General features: G+C 45.7%; 1 protein-coding gene across 3 annotated transcripts in view; it reads left to right on the top strand.

Moving 5' to 3' along the window:
* The first annotated feature begins 9,538 nt into the window (after positions 1–9,538).
* Positions 9,539–13,823, top strand: part of ddx17 (DEAD-box helicase 17) — a 35,809-nt gene continuing 31,524 nt past the window's right edge. For all 3 annotated transcript variants that reach the window (XM_060918921.1, XM_060918922.1, XM_060918923.1), the window contains exon 1: positions 9,539–10,215. In XM_060918921.1, coding sequence (XP_060774904.1) covers positions 10,160–10,215 — 56 coding nt within the window. In that variant the 5' untranslated portion in view covers positions 9,539–10,159. The remainder of the gene's footprint in view (positions 10,216–13,823) is intronic.

Here is a 13,823-nt window from a genome sequence, read left to right on the forward strand (position 1 = left end):
ATATATACGCACACATATATATACACAAAATGGAATCATTTGCTGGCAGCTCAGTCCTCCCCAGTTCAAAAGTCCTATCTGCGCCCCTGGCGGGCGGCACGGTGGTGTAGTGGTTAGCGCTGTCGCCTCACAGCAAGAAGGTCCAGGTTCGAGCCCCGTGGCCGATGTGGGTTTCCTCCGGGTGCCCCGGTTTCCCCCACAGTCCAAAGACATGCAGGTTAGATTAACTGGTGACTCTAAATTGAGCGTAGGTGTGAATGTGAGTGTGAATGGTTGTCTGTGTCTATGTGTCAACCCTGTGATGACCTGGCAATTTGTCCAGGGTGTACCCCGCCTTTCACCCGTAGTCAGCTGGGATAGGCTCCAGCTTGCCTGCGACCCTGTAGAACAGGATAAAGTGGCTACAAATAATGAGATGAGATTATGGGTGGTATGGTGGTGTAGTGGTTAGCGCTGTCGCCTCACAGCAAGAAGGTCCGGGTTTGAGCCCCGAAGCTAGCGAGGGCCTTTCTGTGCGGAGTTTGCATGTTCTTCCCGTGTCCGCGTGGGTTTCCTCCGGTTTCCCCCACAGTCCAAAGACATGCAGGTTAGGTTAACTGGTGACTCTAAATTGACCATAGGTGTGAATAGGCTTCAGCTTGCCTGCGACCCTGTAGAACAGGATAAAGCAGCTAGAGATAATGAGATGAGATTATTATCATGCTTCGCAGATGCCTGCAACGAGTTTGGGCTCACTATAAGCCTGAAGAAGACCAGCATCGTGGGCCAGGACGTCAGCAGAGCTCCCCACATCACCATCGGCAACCTACCGAGCTGAGCGTGTGGATCGGCAAAGCAGTAACAGCAATGGCCTGTCTTGCGAAGAGAGTCTGGGACAACACCATGCTCACGACCAACACCAAAATGAGAGTGCATCAGGCCTGCATGCTGAGCACTCTCTTCTATGGAAGCGAAGCATGGACCCTCTACTCCTGCCAAGAACGCAGACTGAACGCCTTCCACATGTGCTGTCTCAGAAGACTTCTGGGCATCACCTGGCAGGACCGTGTCACCAATACCAATGTCCTGGCCAAGGCAGGGATGCCCACATGTTTGCCCTGCTGACCCAGAGACGCTAGGCCACATCAGCTGCATGGACAACGGCCGCATCCCAAAGGATGTGCTGTATGGTGAGCTGGCCACAGGCTCCAGACCCACAGGATGACCCGCACTACACTACAAGAACGTGTGCAAGCGCAACCTGAGGGCAGGTGGCTTCAACCCTGCAGACCTGGAGACGGCGTCCTCAGACTGCACCGGCTGGCGGTCCACCACCAAGGCCGTCGTTGGGGAAGCCAAGGAAAGGAGAGAGACCCGGTGGGGGGAGAAGAGGCTCCAACGACAGCGAAGACTGTAGTTGGCACCAACAGACACCCGACCAAGCAACTTCACCTGCAGCAACTGTAGCAGATCGTGCGGCTCACGCATTGGCCTATACAGTCATACGAGGTGCTGCAACTCGATAACTGACGGATGACCCCTGGCACAGATCACCATGATCTTTCGAGATTGAAGGAGCCAACAACAACAATAATAATAATAATGTGAAAGAAGGGCGGCACGGTGGTGTAGTGGTTAGCGCTGTCGCCTCACAGCAAGAAGGGCCGGGTTTGAGCCCCGTGGCTGGCGAGGGCCTTTCTGTGTGGAGTTTGCACGTTCTCCCCGTGTCCGCGTGGGTTTCCTCTGGGTGCTGCGGTTTCCCCCACAGTCCAAAGACATGCAGGTTAGGTTAACTGGTGACTCTAAATTGACCGTAGGTGTGAATGTGAGTGTGAATGGTTGTCTGTGTCTATGTGTCAGCCCTGTGATGACCTGGGGCCTCATGTACAAAGCTTGCGTACGCACAAAAAAGCTACGTACGTCACTTTCTGCGCAAACATTCGTATGTACAAAGATTGACTTGGCGTGGAAAAGTGCGGTACTCTACGCAAACCTCATGGCTAGCGTACGCACATTTCTGGTGCATCTTGGTACTTGGCGACACTTAGAGGCAGAGCAACGCAACTACATTTAGGCCTACTCGGTCAAGAGTCATGACATGGAGATAAGAGGCATCCAAAAATGCATCGGAACATCAGGATGCGTGAATTGAAATGTATGTCAGTCATACGACATTGTCGAGACACATAATGCGAGACTGTTGGGTAAATGCCAACAGATCCATCAACCATCCCTTCCATATTGTAATTACGGGAAATGAGAAACCCCAGCAATATCATTTCGATATTATTCCCATTGACTATTGGTTAATTAATTAAATTAAAGAATGCACATGCAGGACCATGCATTGCAGCTAGCTTAATAGATCTTCCTCGCGCATTTGCCGCGAGGTGTCAGACTGAAATATTATTATTAGTTGATGTTGCGTGGGGTAGCCTTATCACATAATTACCAAGATCAATATATGAAACGATTTCCAAGTGTGTACAAATCAGACACAACCGCGGTGTGTGGGGACCAATCACTAGCATGCATCAAATTAAATGAGGATATAAAAGCATGCGCAATATGTGGCGATAACCGATAGGATGACAATGGCGTTGTTAGCCTTATTGGAAGACGCTGCAAATGGTCGGATTAGGAGGGAATGGGTGTTCCGTGATTACACCGATTTCCTGGCTTACGATGATGACTGGCTTATCAGCCGATTCAGACTTCCAAGAGCCATTCTTTTGGAGCTCTGTGCTGAGTTGGGCCCGGGGTTGGAGAGGGAGACGGCGAGGAGTCACGCCTTACCCGTTCCTATCCAAGTCCTGACCACGCTTGGGTTCCTAGCAACAGGCTCATTCCAGAGGGAACTGGCCGACCGGTCGGGAATGAGCCAGACAGCTCTCAGCCACGCTATTCCGTCTGTGTTAAATGGAATCATCCGACTGTCGGCCAGGTACATACGGTTTCCCTATGATGTGGCAGACCAAGCACAGATAAAAGCGCAATTTGCAGCGATAGCCAGTTTTCCAAATGTAATCGGAGTGATCGACTGCACGCATATTGCTATAAAGGCGCCATCTGAGGGTGAACATGTGTACGTGAATAGGAAACATTTCCACTCTATAAACGTACAGATTATATGTGATGCCCAAATGCGCCTGACAAATATCGTAGCAAGGTGGCCTGGGGCGACCCACGATGCATTTGTCCTGGCGAACAGCTCGGTGGGAAACAGACTGGATGCCGGCAGAGTGCATGATGGGTGGTTACTTGGTAAGCAATCTAAAACACTTGAAGTGAATTCACTTGAAATATACACATGTTGGATAGCTTATGCTGGACCTATCCCAATTGCTCATAGGAGACAGCGGCTACCCACTCCGAAAATGGTTACTGACCCCCCTAGCCAACCCACGGACTGATCAGGAGCAGCGCTACAACAACCTCCGCGCACGGACGCGGTCAGTGGTGGAGCGCACCATTGGCCACCTGAAAAGCCGGTGGCGCTGCCTTGACCGGAGTGGGGGGGTGCTGCTCTATCAGCCCGACAAGGCGTGCCGTATTGCGCTGGCGTGTGGCATGTTACACAATGTGGCGCAGCGGCACGGCGTGCCAATAATGGAGCGAGACCTGCCGGAGGACCCAGACCCTGGGCCTCACAACGAGGTGCCACAGCGACATGGCATACAAACCTGGCAGCGCTTAATAGCCACAATGTGAAAAGGTAAGGGCAGACGGGACACGGGACACCATTCATTTTTTAAGATATTCTTTTAATGTGTTATTCAGTTCCTTCAATTCCTCGTGGATTCCCTCAAGGTTGTCGTTAATCGCCTCTATCCCCTTTAAAATTTCCCCCTGCGACTCAAGGACCGTGCGCGTCAGCACGCGGCCTGTGGACCCGGCGACAGGGGCAGGCGGTGGAGAAGGGGGGCAGGTGACAGTGACGCTGGATCCGCTCGGCTGGGGGTCCTCTTCCTGCTTGGGTGGGATGGACTGGGGGCCTCCTGTTGTTCCCTGGCACCCTGCTAGAATACATTTGTCATTAAAATCCTATTGTGGAAAATATGTGCACATGTTTTATTTCTGGTTACATGTGGCTAGGAATATTGGGCCTACTAAGAGAGGAAGACATTTCTTCAAATACAGGATGTCCCCGAAAAAATTTACACATTAGAGCACTAAAGGTGTTTTTTTGTTTTCAAAACCCATGTAACTCAAATAGACACTCATTGTGGCGCAGGCACTGCGGACGATGCGAATCATACCGTTATCTTGGTATAGGCTACATTCACATTCAGTGGCATACAATCAGTGACCGTTGCATGTCTCATAGCATACACTTTGAACATCACTTTAATTGGAGGTGACAGAACAATTAAGTGATGTATGTGAATTCAATTACACTGTGCTAAAGGCAGGGATTTCAGTTCACACATACTTTATGGCGATTTAGAGTATAGGCTACATTTTTCGGGACGCCCTGTATGAAAATGATTACAGCACCTGTGAGATCCTGCTGGGCCAAGTCGGAGTCCCCCTCTTCGGGCGGAACCACGCCGACTAATGCATGGTCACCGAGGACCGCGGTCACCCTCTGGTCGAACGGGGAGAGGGCCTCGACCCCTGGCCCACCACCCGTTTTCATTGCGCTCCTGTGCTGCGCAGCCATCCTCCTTTTCACATCTTTGATGTCCGACCATTTTTTTTTAGTGTCGGCTGTGGATCGATTGTTGGCCCCAACTTGATTGATGACATTAGTTATTTGCTCCCAATTCAGACGTTTGGTTTTGGTGCTGATTCCGGAGGAGAGGCTTCCGAACAAGATCTTGTGTCTTGCCTCTACCTCTGAAATCAGCGCCTCCACCTCGCAATCTGTGAAATTTCTTTTTCGAGATTTCGCCATGTCTTTTACCTAACGCGGGCCTTACTGCAGGTCTATTTATACTAATTAACATATTCAGTGTGGAATAATTGAGGGAGGAGACGGGGTGGGGAACGGGGCTCGTGCATGTGCGCCGAATTCCACGTTGATTGGGATGTACAACAGGAGAGTGCGTGGAAACCTTCGTACGCACTGATTGATACATCCGGATTTTTTTGGTCGTACGCAAATTTCCCGATTTTGACGTGCGCACATATTTAGTGGGAAATCCACGCAGGTCTTTGTACATGAGGCCCCTGGCGACTTGTCCAGGGTGTACCCCGCCTTTCGCCCGTAGTCAGCTGGGATAGGCTCCAGCTTGCCTGCGACCCTGTAGGACAGGATAAAGTGGCTAGAGATAATGAGAATGAATGAGATAATGTGAAAGAAGTGATTTTCAAAATATTACCCAGGATTTGCTGAGACAGATGTGAATTTAGGTGAGATTAAGAGTGAATTAATTATCTGGGATAATGAAGAAATCATCCATCCATTATCCGTAGCCGCTTATCCTGTGCAGGGTCACAGGCAAGCTGGAGGTACACCCTGGACAAGTCGCCAGGTCATCACAGGGCTGACACACAGAGACAAACAACCATTCACACTCACACCTCCGGTCAATTTAGAACCACCAATTAGCCTAACCTGCATGTCTTTGGGGGAAACCAGAGGAAACCCACACAGACACAGGGAGAACATGCAAACTCCACACAGAAAGGCTCCTGTCGGCCACTGGGCTCGAACCCAGAACCTTCTTGATGTGAGGCGACAGTGCTAACCACTACACCACCGTACCGCCCAGTCCAAAACATTATAATATAAATATGATAAAAGAAGGCGGTGTAGTGGTTAGCACTGTCGCCTCACATCAAGAAGGTTCTGGGTTTGAGCCCAGCAGATGGCGAGGGCCTTTCTGTGTGGAGTTTGCGTGTTCTCCCTGTGTCTGCGTGGGTTTCCTCTGGGTGCTCTGGTTTCCCTCACAGTCCAAAGACATGCAGGTTAGGATAATTGGTGTTGACCGTAGGTGTGAATGTATGCGCACGTGTGAGTGTGCAGAAAGGAACAGGCCAGCCTACCGCTGCAACTCTGGCCAAGTCAACTCAAACGTGGTTCGCCTCAAGCCTGGACCGGGTTCGGTGGTGACGACGATTTCGCCTCCATAAGGCAAGGTGGTCCATGAGTAGGCCAACTATCAACATTTTCTTTTCTACAAACTAAAAGTACTCTGCTGTAGTCACCTAAATAATATATTTTTAAAAACTGCACAACAGGGGCGGCACAATGGTGTAGTGGTTAGCGCTGTCGCCTCACAGCAAGAAGGGCCGGGTTCGAGCCCCATGGCCGGCAAGGGCCTTTTTGTGTGGAGTTTGCACGTTCTCCCCGTGTCCGGGTTTCCCCACAGTCCAAAGACATGCAGGTTAGGTTAACTGGTGACTCTAAATTGACTGTAGGTGTGAATGTGAGTGTGAATGGTTGTCTGTGTCTATGTGTCAGCCCTGTGATGACCTGGTGACTTGTCCAGGGTGTACTCCGCCCTTCGCCCATAGTCAGCTGGGATAGGCTCCAGCTTGCCTGCGACCCTGTAGGACAGGATAAAGTGGCTAGAGATAATGAGAATGAATGAGATAATGTGAAAGAAGTGATTTTCAAAATATTACCCAGGATTTGCTGAGACAGATGTGAATTTAGGTGAGATTAAGAGTGAATTAATTATCTGGGATAATGAAGAAATCATCCATCCATTATCCGTAGCCGCTTATCCTGTGCAGGGTCACAGGCAAGCTGGAGGTACACCCTGGACAAGTCGCCAGGTCATCACAGGGCTGACACACAGAGACAAACAACCATTCACACTCACACCTCCGGTCAATTTAGAACCACCAATTAGCCTAACCTGCATGTCTTTGGGGGAAACCAGAGGAAACCCACACAGACACAGGGAGAACATGCAAACTCCACACAGAAAGGCTCCTGTCGGCCACTGGGCTCGAACCCAGAACCTTCTTGATGTGAGGCGACAGTGCTAACCACTACACCACCGTACCGCCCAGTCCAAAACATTATAATATAAATATGATAAAAGAAGGCGGTGTAGTGGTTAGCACTGTCGCCTCACATCAAGAAGGTTCTGGGTTTGAGCCCAGCAGATGGCGAGGGCCTTTCTGTGTGGAGTTTGCGTGTTCTCCCTGTGTCTGCGTGGGTTTCCTCTGGGTGCTCTGGTTTCCCTCACAGTCCAAAGACATGCAGGTTAGGATAATTGGTGTTGACCGTAGGTGTGAATGTATGCGCACGTGTGAGTGTGCAGAAAGGAACAGGCCAGCCTACCGCTGCAACTCTGGCCAAGTCAACTCAAACGTGGTTCGCCTCAAGCCTGGACCGGGTTCGGTGGTGACGACGATTTCGCCTCCATAAGGCAAGGTGGTCCATGAGTAGGCCAACTATCAACATTTTCTTTTCTACAAACTAAAAGTACTCTGCTGTAGTCACCTAAATAATATATTTTTAAAAACTGCACAACAGGGGCGGCACAATGGTGTAGTGGTTAGCGCTGTCGCCTCACAGCAAGAAGGGCCGGGTTCGAGCCCCATGGCCGGCAAGGGCCTTTTTGTGTGGAGTTTGCACGTTCTCCCCGTGTCCGGGTTTCCCCACAGTCCAAAGACATGCAGGTTAGGTTAACTGGTGACTCTAAATTGACTGTAGGTGTGAATGTGAGTGTGAATGGTTGTCTGTGTCTATGTGTCAGCCCTGTGATGACCTGGTGACTTGTCCAGGGTGTACTCCGCCCTTCGCCCATAGTCAGCTGGGATAGGCTCCAGCTTGCCTGCGACCCTGCAGAACAGGATAAAGCAGCCAGAGATAATGAAATGAGATGAAAACCGCACAACATCCAAAAGGCTTTTAAGCTGTGGCCTAATGGTTAGAGAAGCAGCTTTGGGACCACAAGGTTGCTGGTTTGATTCCCTCTGCTAAATTCCTGTTATGTAACGTAATGCTTCTGACTGATCATAATCAAGAAATCAACAATGCTGTGGTAGAACTTGTTTATAGTTTTTTTCCTTCCAGTTTTATGACTGAAAATGTAAAACGTAAAGACCAGGTATACATTTCAAAGCGAAGCTGGTAATCTTGCTCGAAGGTGGAAGGTTAACTTGTGCTGGAATGAGCATATTAATAACATCTGCAAGAAGGCAAATTCAACTCTTGGGCTACTGCGTTATATCCTTAGTGGATGTGATCCAAAAGTTAAAGATCAAGCCTATCGTTCGTTGGTGCGTCCAAAGCTCGAATATGGTTGTAGTGCGTGGAACCCCTATACTAAGCAGAGTATCGACCAAATTGAAATGGTCCAGCGTTGCGCTGCACGATTCGTCTACAATGACTATTCTCGTTTTAGTCATGCGACTCCAATGATAGAGCATCTTGCTTGGGATTCTCTTGAAGATCACAGACTTTTCTTTCAAGCCAGTATGTTCTACAAGATCTTAAATGGACATGTTGGCATTTGTTTCCCTCCTGAAGTGCGTCAAATTACAAGAGCTACTAGACTACCAAACACTCGTCCTTTTCATCAAATCAGTGTATCAAATAATGTTTTTAAGTTTTCTTTTTATCCAAGGACGATAATAACATGGAATAATTTACCTATAAATGATGTAAATTTAAATAATTTTAAATCCATTGCTCTTGCAGCCATTACGTCATAAGCAAGTATTTTATATAAGTTTTTAGATTATATTGTAAATAGATTTTGTTGACCATTATATTTATATTAGTGCTGTCAAAAATGTCGCGTTATTAACGCGTTAACTTGACTCAATTTTAACGGCGATAGTTTTTTTTATCGCGAGATTAACGCTCTGTGACGTGATGCCACGCCCCGCACAGCCAGAGTCCTCTGCCCTCCCCCGAAGAGCCACGGTGCTCGGCTTAGGTTTCGTTTTCCCATCGGCGGCTCCAGCCCCACTTTGCAGTGGCTGTGACAAGACGTGTTATGCTCTGCAATAAAAAAAAAAAAACATTGGTACAACCAGTGTTCGAACTATGACGATATTTTCGGGGGGTCCCTTTTTTTTCCCTTGGGGGGGGTGCTTGCGCTTGTCTCAGATGGCGGATCTCCATCGCTCGCTCACTTCGGATATGCAAATGCTTCCCGTTACACACGATTGCTATGTCAATAAACATCATTTTGCCAATATTTTAGAGACCCCCCCAACATTTCCCAAATCATGTTTTCAAGGGATCTCATGTCTGTTTCAGGGGATCTCGGATCCCCCGAGTACCCCCGTAGTTCGAACGGTGAGCAAGCCCATTCACTTTTTTATGCTGATAAGAGAATTTACAATGGTTTTTCATGTGACAAAAATGTGCGATTAAATTGCGATTAATCGCGAGTTAACTATGACAGTCGCGACATTAATCGCGATTAAATATTTTAATTGCTTGACAGCACTAATTTATATATTTTATTTATATTTTTATTTAATTTTTTTCCCTCCTAGAATAGTGTATGCTGTTTTTAGGAGTATTTTCATTAAAGGATTTTGTTTAGATTGGTGTAACCTTTCTTTGTAATTTGCTACTTGACACAAATATTTGTCAAAATTTCAGTTGGAACAGAAAAACGTTTTTGTGCTACACCTGGCAACCCTGACTACAGCGTTCATCAGTTGTGTACGGAGGAGGACGGGGTCCAAGCCAAGGCCTACATCTGAACTGCTATCGCGTCGGATAATTCAGCTGTGTTTTATACACAAAAAATATTTAACATTTTTAGAAATTAGTTTATCGCTTTTTTTTTGAAGGGGGGCATTAAATTTACATCTTTGAGGCTATTCTTTTGCAAAGCGCGCGGGGGTTTGAAAACTAGCTAAGCTAGGTTTTAGCTAGCTAACAAACAAACAGACTATTTTTCTCCTTAAACACTTTAAGAAACGTTTGTAATTGAGTAATTGAACAGTTTTTCGACTAAAGCGAGTATTTCTGTCGAATTAACTGTTAAGGTATATATATGCCATATTTTTGTACTTCTTTGTTACTTTAGCTAAAGTAGCTAGCTCGCTAAGTGGCTAAGCAGCTGCGGCTTCCTGACGAAAACATTTTGTTGGCGAAATAAATGTGAAGAAAAATTATCGTTTAATTTACAATTTAAACATACTTTGTCCACAAAGGATAAGACGTAAGTTGCAATTTAACCCGACAACCACAGTTTTGCGTTCAAAAAAAGAGCTCGGTTTTTTTTAAATTTAAGTCAACAACAACATAAAAATGAGAGGCAGCTCTTCGTACGGGGACAGAGACCGAGACCGTGGACGGGACAGAGGGTGAGGACTTAACTTTTTATTTCTCTATTCTCTTAAACCAGGGCTATTCAGTTAGTTCATAATGAGGGCCAGTTCATGAAAAGTATCCCAAATGAGGGGCCTGAGAAATACCGCTTGAAATATGAGTAATCACATTAACGGATACAGTAAACAACAACAACACTAGAAAAGTAGTCGGAGAGCGCAGACCTCCGCCAAGCAGCTCATTTCACCACATATTGAGACTTGCACCTAAAATGAGATACTAATTCTCACATACGATATATTGTGTCATGTGTGAGATAAAAAAAAGTCATAGAAAAATGAAGAAAATTTTATATTAATTCAAAAGTTATATACCAATAGGTTACAACCGGCAATATTATTGGATTCATTGACCATGAAAACATACCCATAGCATTTGGAATCATACTTGTATCACTATTCAGTGTTTTCCCCAGAAAAAAATTAAAGCCCTAAATTCTGGCATGATATAAAACAGACAATTGAGCGCCAACGGCGCGAAGTGAAACTAGAGGGGTCCGGGGTCATATATCCCCCCCGGAAAATTTTTTGAAAATAGATGCTCTCCCCCTTTTCCACCAAAGCAGTTCCAGGGCTGGTTCGGGGCCAGTGCTTAGTTTGGAACCGGGTTTTCTGTTTCCACTGGCAAAGAACTGGCTCTGGGGCCAGAAAAACCGGTTCCAGGCTAGCACCAACTCTCTGCTGGGCCAGAGGAAAGAACCGCTTACGTCAGCGGAGGGGGCGGAGTTGTTAAGACCAACAACAATAACAAGACCGCGAAAGATCGCCATTTTTAAGCGACGAGAAGCAGCAGCTGTACAAACACGAAGTCATTTTTTATTATTATTGTTGTTGTTGCTTCTTCCGTGTTGTTTTTGCTTCGATATTCGCGCCAAGGTTTAAGCAAACGTAGCGACGTAATGACGTATACAGCGACATAATGACGTGGCACCGCAAGCTATGGAAAAGCAAACTGGTTCTCAGCTGGCTCGCAAGTTGAACGAGTTGTGAACCAGCACTGGCCCCGAACCAGCCCTGGAACTGATTTGGTGGAAAAGGGGTATCATCAGGTGCATTTTCAGGGTCTCTGATGCCCCTTTTCCACCAAAGCAGTTCCAGGGCTGGTTCGGGGCCAGTGCTTAGTTTGGAACCGGGTTTTCTGTTTCCACTGACAAAGAACTGGCTCTGGGGCCAGAAAAACCGGTTCCAGGCTAGCACCAACTCTCTGCTGGGCCAGAGGAAAGAACCGCTTACGTCAGCGGAGGGGGTGGAGTTGTTAAGACCAACAACAATAACAAGACCGCGAAAGATCGCCATTTTTAAGCGACGAGAAGCAGCAGCTGTACAAACACGAAGTCATTTATTATTATTATTATTATTATTGTTGTTGTTGTTGCTGCTGCTTCTTCCGTGTTGTTTTTGCTTTGATATTCGTGCCAAGGTTTATTCAAACGTAGCGACGTAACTGCCGTATACAGCGACGCTATGGAAAAGCAAACTGGTTCTCAGCTGGCTCGCCAGTTGAACGAGTTGTGAACCAGCCCTGGAACTGATTTGGTGGAAAAGGGGTATGAGAGGTTTTAGATACATGATTATAGGATAGATTTTTTTTTTTTTTAAAGATATTTTTTTGGGCTTTTTGCACCTTTATTGGATAGGACAGTGTAGAGACAGGAAATGAGCGGGAGAGAGAGACGGGAAGGGATCGGGAAATGACCTCGGGCCGGAATCGAACCCAGGTCGCCCGCATTCATGGTATGGCGCCTTAACCACCTGAGCCACGACGCCCCCATAGGATAGATTTTAACAGTGTTTCAGTGATTTCTGATCTAAATAGTATTAATGTATACACATTTGAAATTTCACCTTAAAGTTCAACATGCAAGTTAAATTTTGTTATAGATTACTTAGGTATACGATAGATTTGAAAATCTACGGGGATACCTTGCACTTAATTATCTATGATCAAGTAGTGTTGTAACAAAAATGTGCATGAAAATATGAACAGTGGTTTGCTCCATCTTATGCAATCCAGTGAAGAGAATCGATCATCATGACCTCCTGTTGATCACAAAGGGATCTGAACCTAAGACCTGCCACATTAAAATAAGTTGCTGTATTACTATAACTGTAACGATTTAGAATGTTTCTGATGCAATTACCATAATGTATGTATAACTAAGATGCACTGAAAAGAAAAGTAAGGCAACTGCATATTATAAAGTTTAAATTTTGGCACTTTATTAAATGGACTAGGTTAAGATTAAAACATATTTAAAGGAAAAGAAAACTTAATTCATACATTTAAGTTTGCAGAAAGATTATGTATTTATAAAAACATTCATGAAGAGAATTTAAGTGTCAAATGTAGCATAATTTCGAATAATAATGATAAGCACATTTGGCAGTGTGGTGTCACTGTGAGCCTTTAACAAAAGAATAATCCGGAGCCTTCTTTTGTTAAATGGATCCCAGGGACATCACACTGCCAAAAATGCTTATGATTATTATTTGAAATTATGCTATATTTGACACATTTGGACAACTTGGCTTCGTGAGAGTGTTTATAAGTACATAATCCTTCTGCAAACCCAAACTAATGAATTAAGTTTTCTACTCCTTTAAAGCAGATTAATTTTCCTTGGCTTTTGCTTGGCCCAATGTTGAGGAATCCTCTCATGGTCCATCTCGCTGTCATCCATGCTGATGTGGATCAAATTGTCCAGTGAGTCTTTTAGCTTATTAAAGTCAGTCGGCTTTGTCCGTCTGGTGGGGGACAACATCGGCAGCCAATGAGATCGCTTATAATGAATCGGAAACTTCCAGGATGTCTGACGTTTTCTTTCGATATTTTTATTGGACGGTTTGAACACGTGATCTTGACGTAGCCAACAGATTAGTTTGTTTACATCATACCACGCGGACATATTACTTTGACAGAATCAACACAAACATTGGGAAAAAAGACCCAACACAATATCACAATATTGTTTAACACAATATCAATCAATATGTAAATGGATCTGTTATTTGCTCTCCTGTGTATCTAGTTACTTGTGGGTAGGAGATTTTAACGAATCGGTAAGCGTATCGGATTTTAACTAAAGCGACTAAGCGTATCGGCAGGCAGAGCAAGCGTATCGAGCCCGATACGCTAAAACGCTTTGGGGAAAACCATGCTATTACTTCAAAAGTTATTTGCAAGAAAATTATTTTTCCATAATGGCGGTTTTCTTCTGGCTCTAGCTCTGTAGCTATTGAAGATGCATCAAATCCGTTGACGTACTACTGATTCAGCAGAGTCTTGGCTACAATTTGGAGGAGTTTGCATGTCTGTATCTTCATTTGTTACCTTACAGCGTTAAAAATTCTAACGACCCCCTCATTTTTGTGTGTCCTGGATCATTAGTATTCAGAATTTTGTCTGGATCCGGATCAAACTTTGGTACTTTATAGAACTCATGGAGATCCTTTTGTGTATTTTTGTACCAAACACTCTGGTCATTTGTTATGGAGTTATATGCAAAAATTCCAACAATGGGCCTATGTCGCAATGATAAAGAATCCTTTAAAAAAAATCCTGGCTCCAGAAGGTGATCCGGATC

The sequence above is a fragment of the Neoarius graeffei genome, chromosome 4 (assembly GCF_027579695.1).
Source record: "Neoarius graeffei isolate fNeoGra1 chromosome 4, fNeoGra1.pri, whole genome shotgun sequence".
Taxonomy (NCBI): Eukaryota; Metazoa; Chordata; class Actinopteri; order Siluriformes; family Ariidae; genus Neoarius; species Neoarius graeffei.